Source organism: Manacus vitellinus, unplaced genomic scaffold, assembly GCF_001715985.3.
Source record: "Manacus vitellinus isolate BGI_N305 unplaced genomic scaffold, ASM171598v3 scaffold_14_pilon, whole genome shotgun sequence".
Lineage (NCBI taxonomy): Eukaryota > Metazoa > Chordata > Aves > Passeriformes > Pipridae > Manacus > Manacus vitellinus.
In genome coordinates, this window is record NW_021939063.1 from 3713284 (window position 1) to 3736767 (window position 23484).

The following is a 23484-nucleotide window of genomic DNA, read 5'->3' on the forward strand; positions in this document are numbered from 1 at the left end:
AATAATCTGGGACTGTTGTTTTGTGTGTTAGTGCTGCACAAAATTGCAAATCTGCCAGGAACACAATTGTACAATTCTTTATTTGGTTTGCAGTGAGTGTATGGGATATGCAGAAAACACACTGTGGGTTTTGTCCTTTTTTCCCCTCTTTTTTTTTTTTTTTATTCCTGTTTAATAGGAAAACCAAGACATTCAGGCCACACAAATCTTTACTAGAGCCAGGATTACAGATCAAGGCTTTCTGGATTTTTGCCCTAATCATCCCACTAGACCACACTTGCACACAAATACTGTGAATCTGTCACTTTTTAAGAATAATGACATTTTACATATACTGCTGGCTTTGGGACCCTCTCCCAAAGCCAAAAGTCTTGAGCTGTTTTCATGAAACAAGGCAGTTGAGCTTGGCTTTTGTTGATTCAAGTTTCTGTTGCTTTGTGCAAAGGGACAGAATTCCACTAAAATACTGTTTTTCTGTGCGTTGCTGTTGTATTTCAAAGACTTTGTGCATGGGCTCAATATTCCCACTATGAAAACCAACATCTGCATTGCAATATAATTTTTAATGCTGTCCCGTGGCCATTTCAATGCACGTAATGTAATTACTGCTGCTTATTCACAAAGGTTCTTAAATTGCTGCCAGAATGTTATCTTAAATAGTTTGCCAGCAGTCTTGAGTGTGGGGTTAGATAACACTTATTTTACTGTCTTCTCTTAAAATTAGGTTGAATCGTCTTGGAACATCAGGAAACTGAGTGCAACGTTGTGCTGGCTGGAGGTGAGGCAAAGCTAAAGTTTTGTATTATGTGGGTTTGCTGTATACTTGGGGGTTTATGGGTGCTGTGTGTTGCTTTTGGGCAAAGTTTACTCTTTCAGTATTGAATGTTAGTGGATATGTGTTGCTTTACCTGCTCCCTGTCTTTTCAGCCTTATTTATAGAATTATAAAGGTTGGAAAAGACCTTTAAGGTCATCAGGTCCAACCATCATCCCAGCACCACCCCCTTGTTCCCTGTTAAACCATGTCCAAGTGCCACATCCCTGTTTGGTTGCTGCTCACCCTTTGAAGCCAACACAGATAAGAGGAAACACTGAATTCTGTTCTTTCCACATTGACACTGTTCACTGAGTGTACACAGACCTGTGTAAAGAAGTTGCTAAAGAGCTGGCAGTGGAAAGGATGGCCTGTAATCCACTCATTGTCATGATGCAGCAAGCTGGGAAGGACTGTCCCAACCCCATTCCTGAAGTTACTGAGCCAAGTCTCAGTTTGCAGGATCAAAACTGAAATTTGACAGGACTTTTGGGTTCATCCTTTGAACTTTTCTAGTGGTGGTGAATGTTACATTCACTAATAACTTATTCTGACAACGGGTTTTCTAGATCTTTTATTATTAATTCTACAGTAGCAGGTCACAAAAGAGTGCAGTTAAAATGCACTGATTGCCTCAATTCCTGATTTATCTTTTCCAGATCCATGTCCTAACATAGTAAAGGGGTTTTCTGCATGTCCTTATGATATAGCAGTTCTTGGTGCAGCCTGTGCCAACTGTATATTTCATACTCAGAAAATTCAGTCTCCTGGCACCAAGCTGTTAATAACTATCTCTGTTATACAAACCATGTAGGGTGGGTGTTTTCATCATTCTGTAAACAAAATTGCCTGAGCTCTGGTTTGTTTGAACTGGCTGCCATTTTGCTGGGCATGACATGTACACACACCTTAGCATTTAAATATTAAATCACAAACCATAAATGATTTAAATGCTTGCTGGTCATCCATTAAAATGAAAAATGGGTTGAGGTAGTCACGGTGCAGAGAAGTGCTGGCTGTCAGCAAAGTGTTTTTATTAATTTTAATAAATTGAGGGTTCAGGATGAAATAGGTATTTTTATTTGAATTCATAAATGGAGTATTTTGTCTTGAAAAGTGAGAGCTGGGAAGAAAATCACTCCTTTAAAAAAGTCTTTAATACCACCTTAATGCCTCTGGCCTGAGTAAATTAGAGGTCTTCCTCACTCATAAAGGAGGACAAGGAACTGCTCTCCCCAGGCAGGTATATTTATCCTTGTCTTGAATATCTGTAATTTTCATGGAAGGCAGAGTCATGTATCATTTCTAAAGATCTTATATGTACACATGTATTTGGTTAATATCATGTGGATTTAATTTTTCTTTATTTTTAAAAGGCTTTTTATAGCTTCTCCTTAATATATATAATAATGTGGGACAGATGTAATTTATTGCTTTAATCTAAAGGATGGCAAAGTCTTGAGGTAGATGTTTTATTCTGATGTTCTCTACGTTCTTTTTTTAATCCAAAACCACTAAAATGTACAGGACTTCTGTCATCCTGCCATGCAAACCAAATGTGCAGTGTCTTGTTTCTGTTTAACATGTTGATTTCCATATCTATTCAAATACAGCTTTTTAGAGGCATAATATATAAAAATTTACTTTTTTTTGCTCCTATTCTGCTATGACTTTTTTCCTTAAAGGAAAACAAACAAGCACAAAGACTAATTCAGATTTTTTTCACTGATATACACAGAGCTTCACTTGCATCCATGATGTCCTGGTATCTTTTGGAAGAAGAGTGCTGTGCTACCCCCTGTACAGACATTTTGGGTTAGTGACACGTGCCTTCAGTGACACAGTCATGATACTGCAATTAGGTGAGTGTTTTAGGGGTTGGAAGTGATGCCTGTAGAACCACCTTGTTTGTGTGTCTGTTTGCTTTAATAACTTTGAATCCTTTGGCCAGTTTCACCCAAACTTGAAGTACCAACATTTCTGGACGTGTGATGGTTTTTTGAAAATGGGACTGTGGAGAGAAGAGGAAAAAAAAAATGAGTGCCTTTAGCAGTAGAAAGCCTCTGAAGCAACTAATTTATTAGGCAGCAGATAATACAAGCAGTATTCCTGAGGTGTTCCATGGTGTGGGCAGTTCAGTATTGCTGTGCAGAATCACACACCTGAGGAGAAGGGGTACTTTTGTGGCTCCTACTCAGTGTTACAGTTCTTTGCAGGTTTAAGGCAAAATGGTTGAGGTGACCCCAAAGAATAAAAAACTGGCTGTACACTGTGTTTTTGTAGCTTTTTGTTTCCCCTTGAGGAGTGGAGCTGGCATCTGACTGACTGCAAATTATTCCTTCAGCAGTGATATTCTTTTTCTATATTCCCTGTTTATCCCAGAGAGCTTTCCTGTAACAGTACAGATCTTCAAGCCTATGGCTTTCCCAGCTCCAGTTTTGCAGTTGTACACAACCATGTTTATATCTTGGGTTATTAAAGTTACTTGCAACTTTTCTATTCATCGTGAGTTACTACTTTTTTTAAAAAAAAAAACACATTCAGGGTTAAGATTAATTTTTTTGGACAGAAGAATCACTGAGAAGCAGCACTTCAGTGGTTTATTTTCAATTGCAGGATTAAAAACCCACACAAATGACAATATTAATCTCTACCACTGCCAAAAACTATTGATTCAAAATACTATTTACATTATAGCAGTCGGGTAGTGAAGTTTTAAGGGGGGGATAGATGCTGTCCTTCTTCACTTATCTCCACTGGCTTATGTTGCTGTTCATACATGTGAAAAAATAAAATTCTGGTAACAAAACTGCAATGACTCAGTGCTGTCAACCTTTTGGATTTGTTTTTTTCTAAGGAGGATAGTACGTGAGAGATAAGATACTTGCTTTTCTTTCAATGTCATGATGGAAAATGGTACTGCAGGGAACTTTCAGTGATCCAACAAAATTTCTTTAGTAGCTTGGTAAGGGAGATGAGGAAAAGCTGAGAAGAGCTGGGGGTTGTTCAGTCTGGAGAAGAAGAGGCTTCATGGAGACCTTAGAGGCCCTTCCAGTACTTGAAGGGGGCACATAAGAAGGCTGGAGAGGGACTTTGGACAGGGGTGTGGAGTAATTGGACAAGGGGGGAAGACCTTAAGCTGAAGAAGGGCAGGGTTAGATGGGATGTTGGGAAGGAATCCTTCCCTGTGAGGGTGGGGAGGCCCTGGCACGGGGTGCCCAGAGAAGCTGTGGCTGCTCCAGCCCTGGAAGTGTCCAAAGCCAGGTTGGATGGGCCTTGGAGCAACCTGGGCTGGTGGAAGGTGTCCCTGCCCAGGGCAGGGGGGTGGAACTGGGTGGTCTTTAAGGTCCCTTCCAACCCAAACCATTCTGTGATTCCACTTCATATGGACATAAATCCATTGGGAGTGGCATGGGCAGTGTAGTGATGAAAGTAATGGTGACGAATGTGAACTTCTGAAAGTTCTGGGGTTTGTGTATCAAATCACTATTTACTGTTATGGTGAGTGTAGAGTGTGAAAAGTGCTGATTTTTTTAAGGAGCCAACTGCCAAAGAATTGGAAAAGTACCAAGTGGATGGGTTACCCATCTGTAGTCAGAAGCAGGGTGGGGGAAGAGAGTGTGTGTAGGTATTGTTAAAAGAAATAGGGTTGTAGGTAATGCTTGTACCACCAAGACACATTTGTTCAGTCAAAAACTTTCCTCTTTAAGTCTTCAGTGGTATTTGAACCGTTCTTTTGGGGAACTTCTGTTTTTACAAAATACTTAGCAAAGTATGCACTGTGCAAATCAGAGTAGGACTAAAGTAACATTAAATACTGTTACCCTCTTTGGAAATTATGCATCACCGATTTGGCACTGTATGGGTGTGAGGGACATAGGTAAAAATCAATAACAGATGATGAATTCGATTAAGTAGTAACACAAAACTTGCTTTTCATGTAGATTCAAGGACTGCTGTTTAACTTAAAGGAAGAATTGATTTAAATTGACCTCTCCTGACTTGAGATTTCTTTCAGGATGCTGTTGACAGAAGCTGGGACATGGTATAATGCAATGTTTCACTAATAATAAGCACAGTAAACTAATATATTTTAAAATACTGAAGAATTCTGATGGCACTGAATGCCTCCAGTTATGTTACTTGACTTTAAAAATATTAGTCCTGTGTTGATGGATCACTTCCAAGATACAGGATACTGCATTTTTAAGCTATTAAGGATCCTTGCATGTGGTTGAAACACTTTATTTTGCATTAAGACTTCCTGCCAAAGTCTTAATTGTAAGACAAATGCATTGAGCTGATTAATATTGAGGTTCTCAGCAGATTTTTTCATATGCTGTTCTAGTGATCTGTGGTACTTAAAGTACTTCACCAAACTGTTCAAAATCAACGTAGTTATTGACTGTATTTATCTGTTCTTTGGGTAGGATTGAAAAAGGGAATGAAATGGCAGTGGTACATCCATGACCCTGCCAGAGCAGGTGACCCATTGTGGTCCCTTCCAACCTGAACCATCCTCTGATTCTGTGATTTTGAAGTTGTCATCTATGAGCTGGTAATAAAAACTTATTTGGGCTCTTTTTTGCAACATAAAATATCCTTTGCTTCTTTTCATGCAGAACCTAACACTAATATATTTACAATTCTGCAATTGCCCATTAAAAACAGATAGTACTGTTGCCTAACTGGGTAAGTTATTACCAGGATGTTTCAATTTAAAAGTCTGTGAGGGTTCTTTTCTTGCATTTAAAAATGCTGTTGTTCTCTCTTTTAAATGAAACAGTAAAGTTCAGTGTATCTTCTTAGATGAATGTTTCTCCTTAAAAATGTGGGAAAACATACAGAACTCTTCAGGGAAAATAATGTAAAATAGATATATGTGACTTTAAATTTCCTTTGCTTCCAAATACACAGTGTGAAAGGTGGTAGAATTTCATGATGGTGTAGAATCAGTATAATTTGTTCTATCAAATGGCAGATACAGAGCTGGGGTCAAATTGCATCTTTTTTTTTGAAATAGTCTGTGAAAAGAGGACTGGCTTTCTGAAAATGTAGAATTCAAGTTGCAGGCTGTGGGGTAGCAGCTGTCATAGCAAGGAACTCCAGAACAACCCAGTGATCTGCAGACAATTGCTCTGGATTTTCTGTTACAGATGTTGGGACCTTTTTATATTTGTGCTTTTAAAACTGTTGGAATCTTTTGCATAATCAGGAAATAGTATCTGCACATAAAAAGCAGTGTATTTATTGATCAGTTAAATGCAGAGCTGTGACTTCACACAGAAGAGATGCAAAAACTCTGTTAAATCATATGGACTCACACTCTAAAAGCAGACATTTGGTAGTTTGCTGTGCTCCGTGTTTGCCTTGACTCAGGATTCCCTATTCCGTGTCTGGCAAGATTTGCAGCCTCTCTAATTAGAGACCCATTAAGCTCCTGGAATCCAAAACTTTTAATTTATGAAGAAAGACTTTTTAATTGAGAATTAGTGCGATATTCACTGCTGTGCGCTGTCGCTTGGCAGATGAGTAGCAGGAGTGGATGTTGTAAATGCTTTGGGCTGACAGCTTGACAGCTGGAACCTGAGAAAATTAGCAAGATTTTAATTCCACATATCATTTCTTTTTAAAAGAGCTCACTTCTTTTTAGTCAAAATAGTGAAGTTTGACAAGCTTGGCTTGACAAGCATTGATGGGGATACAGTCTAAAAGTTATCAGTTATATTTGGGATTTTGTTTTCTTACCTGACTTCTTCAGTAGGTTTCCCAAACCAGCGAGTTTTTCAGTTCTTTGCCGTGGCTTATTACTCTTTGTTCTTTCTTCTTATTGCCATCTTCCTCATCCTTTAACTTTCATTCTCTGTCTCTATTTTTGCAGCCTGGAACTACTTACAAACAAATAAACAAATGTTGTGCTTGAACAGCAGGGGGAGTTCTGATCTTTTTTTTTTTCCTTTTTTTTTTTTTCCCTTCCCTGCTCTTCTAAATCTGTAAAATGTAATTTCATCCCTGTTCAGGTTTCATAGCCTAGGAGGAGCCAGCCTCTTGGGAGAGGGTTATTAGATTCCATTTGCAGTAGTGGCTGTTTTCATTTGAATATGGTGGTTTTTTCCCCCATTAAACAGCGAAAATAATTTTTTTTAAGTGTTCCAGCACTTAACCCTTTAGCAACTGTAATCAGAAAACCAAGGGAGGAGATTCCAGCTAATTGGATTGTTGCACATGAAGGAAAAATCAAACTGACAACAGAAAGTCTTCTGGTTGTGGAATGATAAATCATTTACATTTTTCATCTTTTACTGAGTTGATTATCTGTGTGTCAAATGGCCCTTTATTGGGCCTAAATTTTGCCAAATTATTCAGTAACTAGTCAGAAGCAGGAAAAGTTTTTCTTAATTTCGGGCCCTGGTGAGCTGTTGGGCAGTGGCATCATTACACTGCCTCACACAATTCCATGTGCTTGACCCTACTGAGGGCTGTGTCTTCCCAAACCTGCTATTTTCTAGCACAGGTATTTGTGGAGGCATAAAGGGAAATGTGTTTTCCTCCAGAGAAATGATGGGGCATAACTTTTTGTTATTTGTCAGTTACTTTTCAGTTTACTCTTTTTTTTCTTTTTTATTTTTTTTTGGTCAAAATACCATGCACTCTGCCTGTTACAAAGTCTGGGACAGCAGAGCTTGGAGAAGTGGAAAAGCTGGGGGAAGGGGCTCCTTCAGCTGTGGAGAATTACATGCATGACTGTGCCTTGAGGCTTTAGTCTTGCAGAGAGATTCCCACTGAATTCAGAGGGATGTGGATACCAAAGGACACAGTTACACTGCTGCTGTCCTGAGCCTGTGATTCAACTCTAAAGTTCCAGGATGGTTGTAGATTCCGTGGTTATTAAAGCCTCACAGGTGAGATGATGATAAATATGATCTATTAAGATTTCTAGTGATTCACAAAAACAAAAATCTATTTCCAGGAAAAGCTGCAGTTTTGAAGTGTCTGCTGGACATTCACAAGATTTTCAGGGAGAGTGACCCTGCCTACATCCTTAATGATCTCTTCATTACAGACTATTGCATCTGGATTCAAAAAATCAAGTAAGTTCTTCAGTAGTTATTGGTGTGAGTAATGTTTTCAGCATACTTTGTCTGTGAACAAGTATCAGCAAAGTGAAAAGAAATTCTGTCCCCTATACATGGAAATAAGATCACTCTTCTTCATTTAGTAGCTGTGTCTGTCCAGCTATTCTTGTGGAGATATTCAGTGCATTTTTTTATGTAGTGACATGACTGGAGAAAGGAGGGAGGAATTGCATTTTAAATAAAAATGTGAGTTTTCATGAATCTATTAATAGATTTTTTGGGGGGAAAAAGCAGCTTCTGGGGAATTTTCATTCTATTGCAGTCTCTCAGGAAGAAAAAAGCTTATATATCACTTATATAACTTCAGGATAAAGGTAAGAAATAACTCCTAGTTCTGAATTGAATTGACAGCACAGGCAGACCATTGACAGCTGTAGGAAACATTGATTTATGGGCTGTAGCAGTTGTAGCAATTGATTATCAACACCAGAGTAAGTGTCACAAATCTCCATGCACTGTGTGCTCCTGCCCCTGGAGCTGTTTGCCAGCTCCCTGTCCCTGACAATGTGCTTTGGCTTCCACTTCACTTGAGAGGAAACAGTGACTCTGCCACTTCCAGGCAAAGTCCCTGCACTTCAGCACTTCTGTGCCTCACCTGTGTTCTTTCAACAGAGTCAGCATGGCTTATTTCCAGAGTTTTGGGAAGTTTGCAGCCAGACTGGTTACAATATCAGCATGTTTTAATGGCTTAAAACCAAAAGTGTCGGGAGGAAAACAGTGGAAAGTGGATTAAATGATTAAAGCAATCTGCATGTTCAAATCTTACTAAGCTTTATATTGTTCTTGTCAGATTTATTCTGTTTTCCATACAGCTTTTGTATTTTCTTCCTTCCTTTTTATGTCTTTGCAGCCTTCTCTGAAGGGCCACAAAAGAAGGTGTGAGTTGGAATAGGCATTACTGATGTAAACACAAAAAAATGCCATTTTCATACTGGTTAATATAGCAAAATGTAGACTCATAAAACTGGTTAAAATTAGTCTTTGCTTTTCAGTTCACAATTTAACAAGAGAGTGTGGGAGAAAAATAACTTCAGTGCACGAGACACAAGGAGCAGTGAAGGGATATAGAGGGAAATTGGTAATAATTATGATCAGAAAAGGGAATGTGACAGAGAACTGAGCCTGCACAGGCTGTAGGTTTAGGTGAGACCTTATCAGAACTTCTTGGAGAATTAAAGACCCTCAGTTTATAGCTGCTTATTATGCATTGTAGATGATGTTGATTCTTATTCTCCTCTGTGTGCTTTCAGTGACTGTGTTCCTATAAATAGAAATGCACAAAACGCTCTAAAGCAACTACAGGTGTTTCCAAACATTCTGATTCATCAATCCTCGTTAATTCCAGGATCAGCCAGTTCATTTTACACTGTCATATTTGAGGAGGCCTTTTTTGGCCACACCTTAAATGTGTGGGAAATTCCCCAGGTATGGGGAAATTCATGTTCAGGTTGAAGTTGAGATGAAAAAGTGCAGTAAATAAAGAAGGAGATATTTCTTTGTGAAAGATCCATGAAATAACTGAGTCATAAGACAGTAATATCACTGCTGCCCATATCAATGAATATAATCTCTAGCAAGTCAGTCATAAACCCCAGGGTTTTCTTTAAATCCAGCCCAGGAAAATGCACAGTAGCTATAAGTGACTGATAGATTAACACGTTTCCTCCCAGACTCTCACATTATGTCCCAGTTAAGCAGAACTGACAGCTGCTGGAAAGAGGGCAATTAAGCTCTCTTATTGTCAGAGTGACAGGGCACAATAGCTGTCTGTCATTAGCAGAGCGGGAGAAAGAGGAACCGCAGAAACCATTCCTATTTTTAGGTCTGAATCAGGACAGCATTTAAGCATATGCTGAAGTCATTCCTGTTCAGTTTAGCAGTGAAGCATGTGTTTTAAGTTCAGCATGTGCAAAGTGAATGGGAACACTTCGTTTTAGTCCTTTATGTTGAAGGGAAAACCAAAAGTTCACTTGTCATTCAGAAAATACCTTGACAGATGCAGAAATGGGCAACCATTTGTCTGTTCAGGACAAGGGTTCCCAGCTCCCCAGGGTGAGGCATCTGGAGAGGAGGGTGGTGCATCTTCCATTCCAGAGGAAGAAGGTTATGACATCCCTCTGCTAACTCCCTCTGAAGCACTGGCACAGGTTGCCCAGAGAAGCTGTGGCTGCCCCAGCCCTGGAAATGTCCAAGGCCAGGTTGGACAGGACTTGGAGCAACCTGGGCTGGTGGAAGGTGTCCCTGCCCATGGCAGGGGGTGGGATTGGATGAGCTTTAAGGTCCCTTCCAACCCAAAACCCATTCTATGATTCTGTAATTGCCTTTGTGATGAGAGAGTTCTGTGAGGAGAAGGTATTCATAGGTATTTTTGTGGTGGTCTTTCAATGTAATTATTTTCATCTCCAGTGAGTCTGGATACTTTCTGGTTTGTTTCTTGGCTGTTCTTTGCTCCATGGAAGCTTCTTTGTCTCCATTTCCTCCTGTCTTTTCATAACTGAGAGTGCTCTCAAAATCCGTGGAAGGTTTTCCTTTTCTTTCCCTGGTATGTAACCAAGTCCTAGTGGAGGTTGGGGCCTCTTTTTTTTTTTTTTTTTTTTTTTTTTAATAAACAGTTAAAACAGCCTGTAGGTTCTTTTGAAAGAAGAATCTGGTCACTTTAAAAACAGCTGGAAGCAAACTTTTTAGCTCACCTGTGCTGGCAGAGAACAGTCTGGGAGACGCAGGTTTAGGAAAAAAGCTTGGCACAGGCAAAACTGTAATGGATGCATCCAGTGGCAGTAGGCACACAGTCCTATTCCAGATGAAGAGGAACTCCCCTGGTAGGTACCAGCTTTTAAATATTCCACGTGGAAACAAAAACCTTATAGCCAGCAGTGTGTCAATGGCTGATTACAAATTTGGTTTGAGATCATGGTTTGGCTGTGGAGAAATTAGATGAATAAGTGAATGTGTCACTGGGCTGGCAAGAGCTGATTTATTTTAAGCACAGTGTATCTGGAATTGGAAATGATTAAGCTGCTGAATAAAACACATGCAGGTGGCTAATAGTCAGTTGGGTATGGGGAGTACAAACTAGGTCTTTAATGCTAAGGATTTTATTTTCTTTTTTAGAAAAATTGTTTTAATCAGGTGCCTGGTACTAAGAGAAAAATAGATTCCCAAATGTCTTAGTCAAGATATTAGCAAGTGTAGCTAAAATTTTGCCTTCCTGTTTACAATCCTAAAGCTAGTTTTACCTGCTTTCTAGGTTTCTAGTATTTCTCTTTAAGCTGCTTTTGAGATGACTATTAATAATTTCAACTGCTGTATGAACTGGCATGTAAATCCTGTTAACTGTTACTAGGCTTTGGAGAAAGGGAGCATGTTGCTCAGCAAAACTTAGCAGAAAGAGGGAGAAGTAAATGTTAACCTGGATAACAAAGACCTATGGAGGCAGCTTGTGGTAAATCTCGGCAGGTGGTGTCAACATTTCTGTTGAAAAGCCAGATGCAGCCAGATGGAAAATTGCATCTTTAACCCCTGAGGTCATAATGACATGTCATCACTTCATTTGATCCCCCTGCTAAGTGAGCTTATCATCCACCCTGCTGTCACTTCTGTTATTGCTTTCATTTCCATAATAAAATTAAATTTAATTTGTCTGCTTTGCATGCCTTTGTTCTTTAGGTCCGAGCTTTTACAGGCCATTCTGATACATGTGGCAGCCTCTGAGGTGAAGTTGTAACTAAATTTGTATTACAGATCTGAGGTTTTCTGTCTTCCACACCTTCCTTTGAGCAGAAGATGAGGGAGAGGAGAAGGAGTTTTGGGGAAACCACTGGTTGGTTGGCAGCTGCAATAGGAGCTGCTGAGACCAGGGGAATCCAGGTGCAGGCTTGTTGCAGGAGAGCCTTTTCTCCCTCTGGAGAGGAGTTCTGTGTCTGTGACCCCACAGGAGTTGTCCTTTACAGAAGTCAGAATAGTTTACCCACTGCCTCTTGCTGTGCTGAGGTTCTTTTGTGTGGCCTGATGTCTTTCTCCAGTGTTTTGTGTTCCCCTTTGTGCCAGGCTCTATTCACACTGGTTTTTGGTCACTGCTGTACATATGTGCCTGCTGGCCATGACATGGGTGGAAGGCTGAACAGCTTCCTATGAGTCCTTGTCCAGGCAGGCAGTAAGTCCATGCTGTTCTGCAGCCCTGCCTGAGAGGAAAAACTTGAGCCCATGTCAATTTAAAATACTCTTACCTACTGTTTACTTGCATGTTTAGTTTTAAACATTTACCACTTTAGTGTCAGTAAATGAGCATATTCTGTGTTCCTGAAATGGAGGTGAAGTTCTGAGTGTTCCTGGCACTTTTCCAGGGGGTGGTACACTTAGTACAGAATCACAGAATGGTTTGGGTTGGAAAGAACTTTAAAGATCATCTTGTTCCACCTCCCTTCCACTAGACCAGGTTGCTCAGAGCCCCATCCAGCCTGGCTGTTGTATAGTTGGGATTAATCTGCTCAAAGTTTTGTGGGTATGAGACATGCAGGAGAATAAGGTATATTTGTCACTATCACTATTTTTCTACTTTTTAATTTACCATCTGACCTTTTGTTCATGTTCTACTGCAAAAAAAAATATTATAAAATGATTCTTTGTGTATTGTAGTAGCTTCAACTTGTGCAGTGAAGGAGATCTGTGTGTTAAGACAAATAAGCTGTTAAATTGCCTTGGTGTGTTCTGTGGAACTGTATCTGCAAGGTGCTTTGTTATCCTTCACAAATATGTGCTCCCCAACCTAAGACAAATGTAACATTGCTAATTTTGGTGACTGTAGGTGTAACATACCAGTTTGAGCATGGATTCTTTGATTTAAAGTTTGGAGAAAAACCCAGGGTTCCTGGTGGCATTTATGCAATCTTTGTGGAAGCTGCTGTCTTTATTGGAACTAACTGAATTAAAGCTAAGCCAGATATTCCTGAGCTGTACTGGCTTTTCCCTGATTTGCAGGTGAGACATACCCTGAAAGGCAGGTCGGCCTCATAGGCCTGCTTTCCTTTTCATCTCTTCCTTAGAATCGAAACCTAGTCCTTGTTGCAGCATAATTACCTGGTCTGAAGCCAGCAGGGAGTTGCTGCTGTATTGTAGGATGTGAATTTCTCTAAATAAATGTAGGATTAATTACATTCACAGCATGTCATGGAGGTGAAGAGATCAACTCTGATCATTCAGCCCCCCCTCCTCTTTTCCCCAGGTTTTCTGAATCACTTGTTTAATCAATACACTGTAGTCTTGGCCTGAAGTGTTAAGGCCTGATATTGCAAAGGCTTTAAGAAGCCCAAGTCTTTCAGAAAAAAAAAAAAAGAGTTGTGAGATTGAGGATTTTTTTACTGCCTGTGTCACATCAGATCATAAAGTGCACGAAAGGGAGTCAGGAACTCAACCTGTGGCATCGCAGTTTCAGTCCATTGCGTTGGTTAAAGTTTAGTAAAAATGTATTTTACAAGTTACCATCTCTTTATATTTGCAAAAAAAAGACCAGGTTTGAATGTAGAAGACAGCCTAGTAACATTCTTTAGAGCATACTTCTGATAATCAGAGGAGTGTTGGTAGTTTGATTGCTCTCATGTCCATTTAAACACACTGTACCACACTGAATCTGCAAAAGCCTCTCTTTGGTCCATATAAGTATTTGCATGGCTTTATAGGCCTCTTATTAATTTGCATTAAGTTCTCTGTTCTGTATAGTCTCTTATTTATTTTCCTTGTATCCTGTTGCACACATGGGCTCACCGTATCCTGTGCTGTGCTTGCTCATGGGACAAAAAGCATTAGGGAGCAGGGCATGTGTTGCAGCCTTCCTGAAAGAATTACTTCAGGCTTTTGCTAGACTTGGGGAAATATTTTGGAACATGTAACATCTTTAAGCTTCTGTGGCCAGATATTATGATCTTTGTATGAATTTAAATAGAATTTTAGCATGCATTCCAATGGTATGTTGAAATAATTTGTGAAATGGATCATCTATCTGCAAACCTAGGAAATTTGATCCACTTATTATTTGCTAAGATCTGGAAAACTTTGAAAAATGCTTCAAAGTATGTAGAAACTGTTTTGATTGTGCCATTTTTGCAGCTGTTTCTTCTTGACAGTTTTGTTTTCTTTAGGGGTTTAGGGTTTTGTAAAGCTCAAAATACTTGAAAAGACAAATCCCCCCCAGGCTTTTAAAAGACTTTTGTTTTTCCTTTTTTGCTGATTGTGGAGTTAATATTTACAGAATCATAGAGTGGTTTGGGACCTTTGGAAGGGACCTTTAAAGATCATCCAGTTCCACTCCCTGCCATGGGCAGGGACACCTTCCACTAGCCCACATTGCTCCAATCCAGTACAGCCTGGCCTTGGACACTTCCAGGGCTGGGGCAGCCACAGCTTCTCTGGGCAACCTGTGCCAGGGCCTCACCACCCTCACAGGGAAGAATTTCTTCCTAATATCTAATCTAAACCTGCCCATATTAATGAAATCCTATTCCCTCTTTGTGGCATTTTCATGTTCCCAGGAAGGAATTAACTGTAACTTCTGAAACTCAGGACTGTCCTGCTAAATGAGGGGTGAACAGAGTAACTCTTGTAAGCTGTGCACCTCTACTGTGAAAATATAAAGTTCAGACAGAAGGATTCAGGAACAAAACTGTCCTAAAAGGCTTTCAAATGATGCACTACTAATGTTAGTTTATTAAATATTTGATTTGTGATGGGGGGAAGAGGGAATGTGTAAAACATAATAAAAATGAATCAGTGCTTTAAAGCATTCTCAAATGTTAGAGGAATATGCTAATTTTCAGCTGTTAACCTCTTGGATTCAGCAGCCGTGATTGAAAAGAACAAAGGCATAAGCAGTAATATATTCTGGATGAAAATCCTGCCTCTTGGCTCTATGGGATTAATCTGATTTGTACAGCATGTTTAATGCACTTCATACAGTGGAGTCCTGAGGAAAAAGGCACCTCATAGTATTGCATTTTCTGTGCCTTGCAGTCCCATGGTCAGCTCTTCTCTGCTTTCTTTGGCTGGAGTTGCACTTTGACTCTACCTCCGTTGCTGCCCATGTCAATCTTAGTTTAGTGAAGGCTGCAGTAATTTCAAGTTTGACAAAACTCCAGTTTTCGAAGTAGGTGGTGCAGAGAAAAGCCAAATTGCTTTCATGGTGCTGCTTTGAAAGCAGCTTTGCCATTAGCATATGCTTTTAGCCTGGGTTCTGATGTAGACAGTTGTGTTAGATATAAGAGTGTGTAACAGCCCCATCAAAAAATGCCTTATTTTGATCTGTTTTGTAGTTAGAGGATTATATTTTTCACTAAGTCTCTTTAATGATATTGTCATTGTGGATACACTGGAGCCACTTAATTCTCTGCCCCCACTCTCTGCAAAACAAGAAGAACTCATTGGATTTGGGAGATTTTTTTAATTTGAAGGCTATTCTTTCCTTTGCTGTTTTGGCTTATTAAGAGCCACACAGGTAGAAGGGATAAATCAAAAAATCTTGGTGCAGCTTGTGATTGCACCTCTTGATGCACAGGGTGAGGAAGACAGGGTTCATCAGGGCTGCACCTTCCCTGTCCTGTGATGACTTGCAGCAGTAGCTCATGACTACAATCCCCAATTATTGTAGCTCATGACTACAATCCCCAATTATTGTAATTCCTTCTTAGCAGGTTTTACAAGCTGGCATTACTAGTGCTGGCAGCCAGTTCAGCAGGCAGCACGTTTGCTCACTGCTTGGAGTAATTGTGCTGCTCTAGGTTTGCCTCTCATTCACTTCCTTGGTGGCCTGTGGTGGTGAATTAACTTTGAGGTGCCCCAGCTGCTCTTCAAGCTTTTACCAATAATGGGAGTGGCTACTTCAGGTGGTGTCTTTGAGATTTAAAAATCCTTAAGAAAATACAGTATGTGTCTTTTTAGATAAATTTTTTGTGGTGTTAAATGTTATTTATTTCAAGGCTGAAAATTAATTGCACAGGCTGCCCCAGACTGGCCCTAAGTGCCTATTTGAACAACCTGCATTTTAATACAATCAAGTATAAAATGACACACTCGATAAAAGATTGTAGGTCGAGCTATGGATTGGAGAATATAAGACAGTTGAGGGCAGCAGCTTCAGAAAAATAGGTTGGGTCATGCTTGAGAACAGTTTGAACCTGAGCACCTCTTTGTTTCTTCAGCTGAAGTGTGTTCACCCTCTCACCTGCTCAGAGATAGAGTGGTATCATTTAGAAGAAGGAAGTGGTATGACCTTAGAATGCATCATTTGTAAGACTGTGTTAAAACACAGACTGATTCTCGTGTCTGTTCAAAAAGATGCTGAAAAATGGAGAGAATTAGGGGGAAAAAATGTTCTCTGACTGATCTATGTCAAGGCAAAGACACCAGGTAAACTCAGCAGTTCATTGGTAAGAAAGCTAAAGGTTGGTCTTGATTTGTCTTCAAGTATGATGGGACAGAGATTTTGGGGTTTAGCCACTGGGTAATATAACAAAAAATTACATATGCATCTAGTTGAACAGAAAGCAGGAAAAATTCAGACAGAAGTTTTTACATTTTCCTAGTGAAGAGGAATTAGGAGTTGGCTCATTCTCCCTGAGTTGCTTGGTAATTCTATAGTCTTATTTGTTTCCATCATGATAGCATAGCTCAAAAAAACACCTTGTGGCTCAAACTGGAGCTCTGGGTCTGGTGCAGAATGTATTGGAGATTCTGTGCAATTTGTTATGCTACTAAAACAGCCTCACAAGAGGAAATGCTATCATTTTCCTTAAAACTTAGATAAAGAGTAAACCAATTTATCAAAGAGTACATTGACTGTTGGAAGAAAACCCAGATTTATTTATTTTCATCCCAAGTCCTCTGCTCTTAAACCTTAGATCACGGTTCTTTGATTTAAAAATAGTAACTAATAATTTGCAAGCACATGATGTGTCTCCTCTTTCACTGTTTTGATGCATGTTTTTAATACAGTTTGTTTGTTTGCTGCCATCACGAGCTGCCAGTGCCTCTCCTTAAGTGTTGCATCTTTTTTAAGGCCTGAGCTGTCACTTCAATTGTCTGTGTAGCAGGAGGTGCACACAGAGCACTTTGTAAATAACAATACCCAAGTAATATAATATACTGATTTAAGAGCCTTAAGGCAAAACACTGTTTGCCCTGAGGGCCCAAAAAGGTGATAGACAGGTGGGTATAATACCAGATGTTTCCCTTCATGTATGTTTTAGCAAGCCCTGTAAAACATGGATTTTTAACAAGGGATTTAATCTCTCCTCCCAGCTGCTAGCTGCAATTTCCTTTGATGTTTTTCCTCTCCTGCCCTCTGTTGTTTTTTCCTATTTATTCCATCATTTTTCTGCAGCTCCTGTTCCTTCAGGCTGTGTCTGAATGCACCTTGCTGTGGGCAGAGAAGGCAGAAGAAGAAAGCCATTTTTTTTTCCCCCCCTCAGGCTACAGCTTTGATTTTCCAAAGTTGTGGGGAGGCATTTCCTACCTGCCTACAGAAGGGTCAGTGAGCTGTGTCGTGTCTCTTCAGTCAGCACATCTCAGCTGACTCGTTCTCTGGTTTGGGGAGGGGAAGGCTGAGCTCATGTGATTGTTCCCTTTCCAAACAGGTGGAATCTGCAGCTCTGGTCCAAGTGGGAAGCTGATCTCCAGGCTGAAAATGCCTTCCTGGTTTGCTTCCAATGTGGTCAGTAGCTAGCTTAATAATAATTATTGTTCCTAAAAGGCATGATCATGGAATCATAGAGTAGTTTGGGTTGGGACCTTAAGGACCATCTAGTTCCAACCCCCTGCCATGGGCAGGGACATCTTCAACTAGACCAGGTTGCTCTGAGCCCCATCCAACCTGACCTTGGATGTTTCCAGGGATGGGGCACCCACAGCTTCTCTGGGCAGCCTGTGCCAGTGTTATACCACCCTCCTTGTAAAAAACTTCTTTCCTGTATGTAATATAAATGGACCCTCCTGCAGTTTAAACCCCCATCAACCCCTGTCCTGTCCTGCCCTGGAGCAGCTGGTACCAGGTGCCCCAACACACGGGGGGGGTGTGGGAGAAGCTGGGAGCAGCTGTTCAGTTGAGACCCTTGTGAAAATCTGCCAGGAATTTGCAAGATGCTTGGGTTTGGTGTCTTTTCCTGTTCAGATTGTGTGAGATGAGAATGGACTGTGAGTGGGAAGGCTACAGGTGGTGTTTCCCCTTCAAGTGTTAAGGGTGTCAGTCAGAAGAGATGAGAGATGGAGCAGCATAAGAGTTAAAACTGATTGACCTCACTGTGGTTTTGGTGGATAAATTCCACTGCAAAGGGGTAGGATCATGTTGGAGTAGTGTGTTTGTAATTGTGCCTTTAAGGCTGTTCCCTGCCATTGTTGTTATTTTTGTAATGCAGGACTTTACTGGCATTATCCTGACACTAAAATTCACATTTTCTGCCCTACTGTCTGTGAGTAGCTTTTATTCACATATTGTAACACAAATTGTATAATTTGCAGTGCTGGGAGAGCTTTCTCCTGGATCACCAGCAGTGATGGTGAAGACACAGTTCTAGGTAATGGCAGTTCAGAATGTGAGGGAGATGGAGCTAATGTAGAACAACTGTGTGTTCCATTTCTGTATGCAGCCAATATTACTATCACATCATAAAATCTTTCTTTCTCTGCATCTGTTTTGTGGTGAGTTATCTATTCATCTTTCATTATTTGTGTTTATCATATATAACTTTGGAAGCTGTGCCATTGTTAGATGTTTGGACTGGCTGCAACTTACTGGAGATATTTTGGCAACAAAGATCCATTAAACTGTTTTTAAAACTTATAAATACTGTTCAGTTTCTTTTTATAGTCCAATATTAATTCCAAGTCTGTTTTCTCTTATGAATATTTTCATAATATCATCTACATAAGTAAGCTGTACTTGATTTCTTTTATAATCCATGATCTGTTTGGTTTCAACTTATCAAAAACACCAAGTAATGAAAATAAGATGTTATATTGGAAAGCTTCATCTTTTTTTTAAATATTTATAAATGTGAAGTTCAGCTCATGCAGTATTTAGATTCATTATGAAAGAAGCACCGTGGAATTTCAGAATAAACATGGAGGAAAGTCACTTGAAACATTCAGTCTTATTAACATAAAAGAAGTCACTTAAATTGAAACGATGGTGCTATGTTTTATATTTGATTTATGGTTAACAAACTGTAATACTTTAAGCTATGTAGATAGCAGTTCATGTTTACAAGACTGCCAGTTGGATTGCACTGTAAGTACATCACTCTCTTAGTTTCAGGATCCACGTAATGCCCTTTGAAAGCCAGAATTTCAAGATGAAAGCACTTTGTGTTCCCCTTAAACCCGCTGGATTCTCCCCATCAGCCGTTGTTTACGGTGCAGGGCTGTTTTCTGTCACCTGAAGAGAAGGGGGGTTTCTCTTGTCCAAAGTTGTCTGTTTGTGCTGCCTCTCTGCTCTTCCCATCCCATCCATTTGAAGTGGTGGCATCTTGCTTACAAAGAGATGTATTTTCCAGACTTCTCTTTGAAACCAGTGCTCCCTTTTTTACAGTGGGGTTTTCCCGTGTTTACAACGAAGGTTTGGTGTGCGGGGAACGCTCTTCAGTCTCTGCTTTATGTGGTGTCTACAAGACAAGGAGATAAAAAAAGATTCTGTGGACTTCCCAACCCAAGCCTTGTGCTGTTGTCTCTTCCTCCCATCCCTTGATACTTCCACCAGGCATTTCCACAGCTGGAATTAGCATGGATCAGCTGGCTGGTGTGTGCGTGCCGTGGCCTCCTACCAAGTCAGGACATGAGAGCTGTGTCCTGCCAGCCTTTTCTCATGAGGCTCATTATTTATATCTCTGCTTATTTTCATGAAATATATAGGAATTTAAAGGTCTCCTTTAAATTCTAGTTGCTCTTAAATTTGATGAAGTTGCCTAATGTTTCCAGGAGTACTCAGAAAGGAAATAATTAACAGTTAGTATGGACATGGAGAGTGTAATTGTTTAAACCTAAGTTATTTAGGCTAAAAATCAGAATCCATCATCTTGAAAAATAGAAAGCATGAATTCTTACCTGTAATTGCATAAAATATCTTGCACAGACTGAGTAGCTTTTATTTCAGCAGCTGCTTTTCATAAGAAGTGCAGAATTTGAACAGTCTTTAGGGGAGATGGTTTCTTTCTTTTCCTAAGAAAACAGTGGTTACTCCAGGACTAATTCATGTGAGCAAATGTGTTATTGTTGGTGTGTTTACACTCATCTGTCTTTCTTTTCCTGCTGGTAAGGCAGAAGATTAGTTAAAGTTTAGGTCAATTTTTACCTGAGTCTTGAAGAAAATTTTCTGTTTCTCCTTTACCAACACATTAAATTCAGCTTTGTTCTTCTGTTATCTTCTGTACTCATTGATCAGAGCTAATGAGATTTTAATGGCGTTATTTATTGCTTCTGCCTCTTACTATAAAAATGTATAATAAACTAAGCACATGAAACTGTTGAATGGTAGTGTTTGTGTTTATCTCTCTGGCTGTTAATTGTACAACCCCTTCTGTGATCCTTTCAAATCTCATAAGCCAGGTAGGGTCATGATGAGCTAACCAGCTAATAAAGGCTGGGAAGGGATTTAGTAGATGTTGCATGTTCATCTTTCTGATGATTATGAAATAATATTATCTGTGTTCTTCTGAACGAGGTGTGTGTTTTCCAGTTCATGCCTTAAACTTCATAGTATTATTGTTATGCTTTGTTCTAGCCATGTTTCACTGCAGGGAACAGTTATGTTCCCAGAACTGGGTGAAATAAAATGTTTGCATAGATTCCCTGAGCTTGTGGGGGAGCTGGGGCAAAGGTGTGTACAAAATACTGAGCAATGAAAACTGTGTGAAGTTAGAGTTGTCATAGTCTGCACTACAACAGTGTGCATGGATAGGCAAAGTGGTTGGCACTATCTGTTTACATTTACCAGGACTACTTTCTACTCAGAATTTCTTTCAGAACTTAAATTGGAGTATTTTTGGTCACTGCTTGAGCTTGCTTTTTCACAGCTATTTCACTATTGTTGGAGGTCATTGACTAGTGTATAATTGAAGCACTCATTACAAATAACCTTGGAAGTGAAATAAAAAAAGGGTGAAATATGGCATCTCACATAAAACACATGCTAAAAGGTGTAATTGAGCCTTAATCTCTTGTCTCCAGGCAGACTCTGAGGCTCATGTTCTTTTGTAACCCATGACTTCTAAAGCTTAGTTTGGGCAAATGGATGATGTGTTTAGTGTGATGAGTTTCTCATTATTGCAGGTAAATTTGCAAGGATTCTTTTCCTGTACTGGGGGATATTTTGTGATCGAATCTCATTGTTCGACCATTTGTGCCTTTTTTTGTGCCTGTTGACTTGAGCTGTTTCTGCATTAATGAATTCTGCTTTTGCATTCAACACCATCATCGTTATCACTTCTGTGTCTTAGCAGTCAGGGTTGATCAAACCTAGACTGTTTCATGTCTTGAATATTTTATTAAAATCAAATTGCTTGTCAATTCTGTATCATAAGAATTCAATCATTATATTATTTTTTTCCTTCAAGCTGCTGGAAATTGTATGTCAGATGTGGAGGGATGTTTGTCATTATTAGTTGCCCTTCTGAAGGAATCAGTCTACTGTTGGGCTAGAACCCTGAAATTTAAGTTCTGTTACAGCCACTCAAGAGTATGTGTGTCTCCCCCATTTATCCCCCACCCCTGGCTCTCCGAATATGCTGATCTAGTGACTTAAGGTGTTGCTTCACAGATGAGCTCAGTTACCAGTTTCAAGAGACACATTTTCCCCAGAGATCACCAGTTTGGTTGCTCAAGTAGCTGTGCAGGACTAGACACAAACTGCATCTGAATTTTAGAGCAATTTATTTCCTTCTTGATTATATGTCAGACTAGTTGGATCATTCTTGTATGAGCTTACTTTGTTGTCTTCTGCTATCACCTTTGGCTGTACCTTGTTGAGCCTTCTGCTTCAGGAGACCTTAAGCTGTAGACTTACTGCCATAGGGAGATTAATTTCCATCAAGATCATGACAGGGTTCCTGCGGGAAGTTCATTTGGCATTATCAGGAGACTGAATGTTGAACAATGTCTCTTCATACCCCTTTTGTCTGGGCAGATAAGGCTTGGGCTGGAAGACAGTGATGGATGGAATCCAGCAAGAGCCACTCGGGGCAGGAGGAAAATAAGATGATCTGAAGGGTGTGGAGGGTCTGGCCCTTTGCAGGTGCCCTTTTGTTCAGCAGTGACAGACTGTGCAGAAACATCAGTTATGTCCTATTGCAGCCTGTCCTCAACCAGTCTGGTGGCAAGGCAGGAAATTCCACTATTCCTTAACAGTTTAACTGACATTTCAATATCTTCCAGATAGTAAATCTGCGCATCCTCTGTATCTGAACTGCTGAGGGTCTACTTTGGGATAATATCTGGTGATGTCTGAGATAATTTTAACTCTGGGATTGTCTTCATATTTACAGTGCCTCTGGCTAAATGAATAATTGTGGGAAATTGTAAGCAGTGCTGCCAGGTATGTAATTTGGAGCACATTTAACGTGGGGATACTCTTGGCTGGTTGCATTGCTTGGTATCTTATCTGTTTTATCTCTGAAACTTTTTCATGAGTCAGTTTTGCCAGGCCTTGTGGACAAGGGTAGTGTGAATAGAGCCTGATGCTTTCTCCTTAAACTTGGTAACTTCTCATATGTTAAACATACACAATTAAGGCTCTGGGAATATCTTGTGATCCAGCAGGCAGAAAACCTTTTGCCTAATGCAACAGCTTTACTATTATATGGATCCTGTGTGTCCAGAGCTCCTGCTGAGTGGAGATAAGTTAAATAAGTGCCCTTTCTGTATCTGTCAGCCCTGCTGACTGGCACAGCACGCTGCTAGTTTGTATTTGAATGCATCCCAAGGAACTGCAGGGTTACCAGGGGACCAGAGCTTGGCAGGGAGACAGGCCCATTTTCATATTTGGTGGAACCTCCATTGCTCCAAAGGCACGTCTGCGCTTGAAGTATCTGCTGGTTCTTTGAGACCTGTTTATCTTGCCCGCGAGGCTTAAAGATAATTAATGTAAAGTGTTTTACACTTAAAACGTCTTGTCAGCCCCATGGAGCCAAGTCAGAGCCCTGCTAGCGTGGAGGACTGATTCCCTGTGTAGCACAGCGAGCAGGCCCCGACCGTATGGGAACAACAGAATGCATCAAGACTTTGGTTAGTTCTGAGATTAGTGAAGTTCCAGCTTGGTTCCAAGACCAGTTAGGTCACATTCAGACACCAGGCTGGTAAGCAAAGCTGCTGTCAGTGCTTGTGGTACTCAGATTCCCATGCTTTGTTCTGCTCCTGCTCTGCTTGGGCAGGAACAGCTTCATCTGCTGTGGCAGCTCCGTGTGCTGTCACTTGGCTGTGACTGAGCCAGGGCAGATAACAAAGAAATTCTGTTGCATTTTGCTGTGTCTTACACCTTGTTTACACTGTGTACTCGGCACAGTGG

The 23484-nt window shown here is 40.2% G+C and overlaps 1 protein-coding gene across 1 annotated transcript in view; it reads left to right on the forward strand.

Annotated features, from left to right (window-relative positions):
- The window catches only part of SHQ1 (SHQ1, H/ACA ribonucleoprotein assembly factor), a 43728-nt gene that overhangs the window by 14587 nt on the left and 5657 nt on the right, over positions 1 to 23484 (forward strand). Inside the window, exons 9-11 of the mRNA XM_029958377.1 lie at positions 725 to 778; positions 2552 to 2675; positions 7784 to 7904. Of these exons, the coding sequence (XP_029814237.1) occupies positions 725 to 778; positions 2552 to 2675; positions 7784 to 7904 (299 nt within the window). The remainder of the gene's footprint in view (positions 1 to 724; positions 779 to 2551; positions 2676 to 7783; positions 7905 to 23484) is intronic.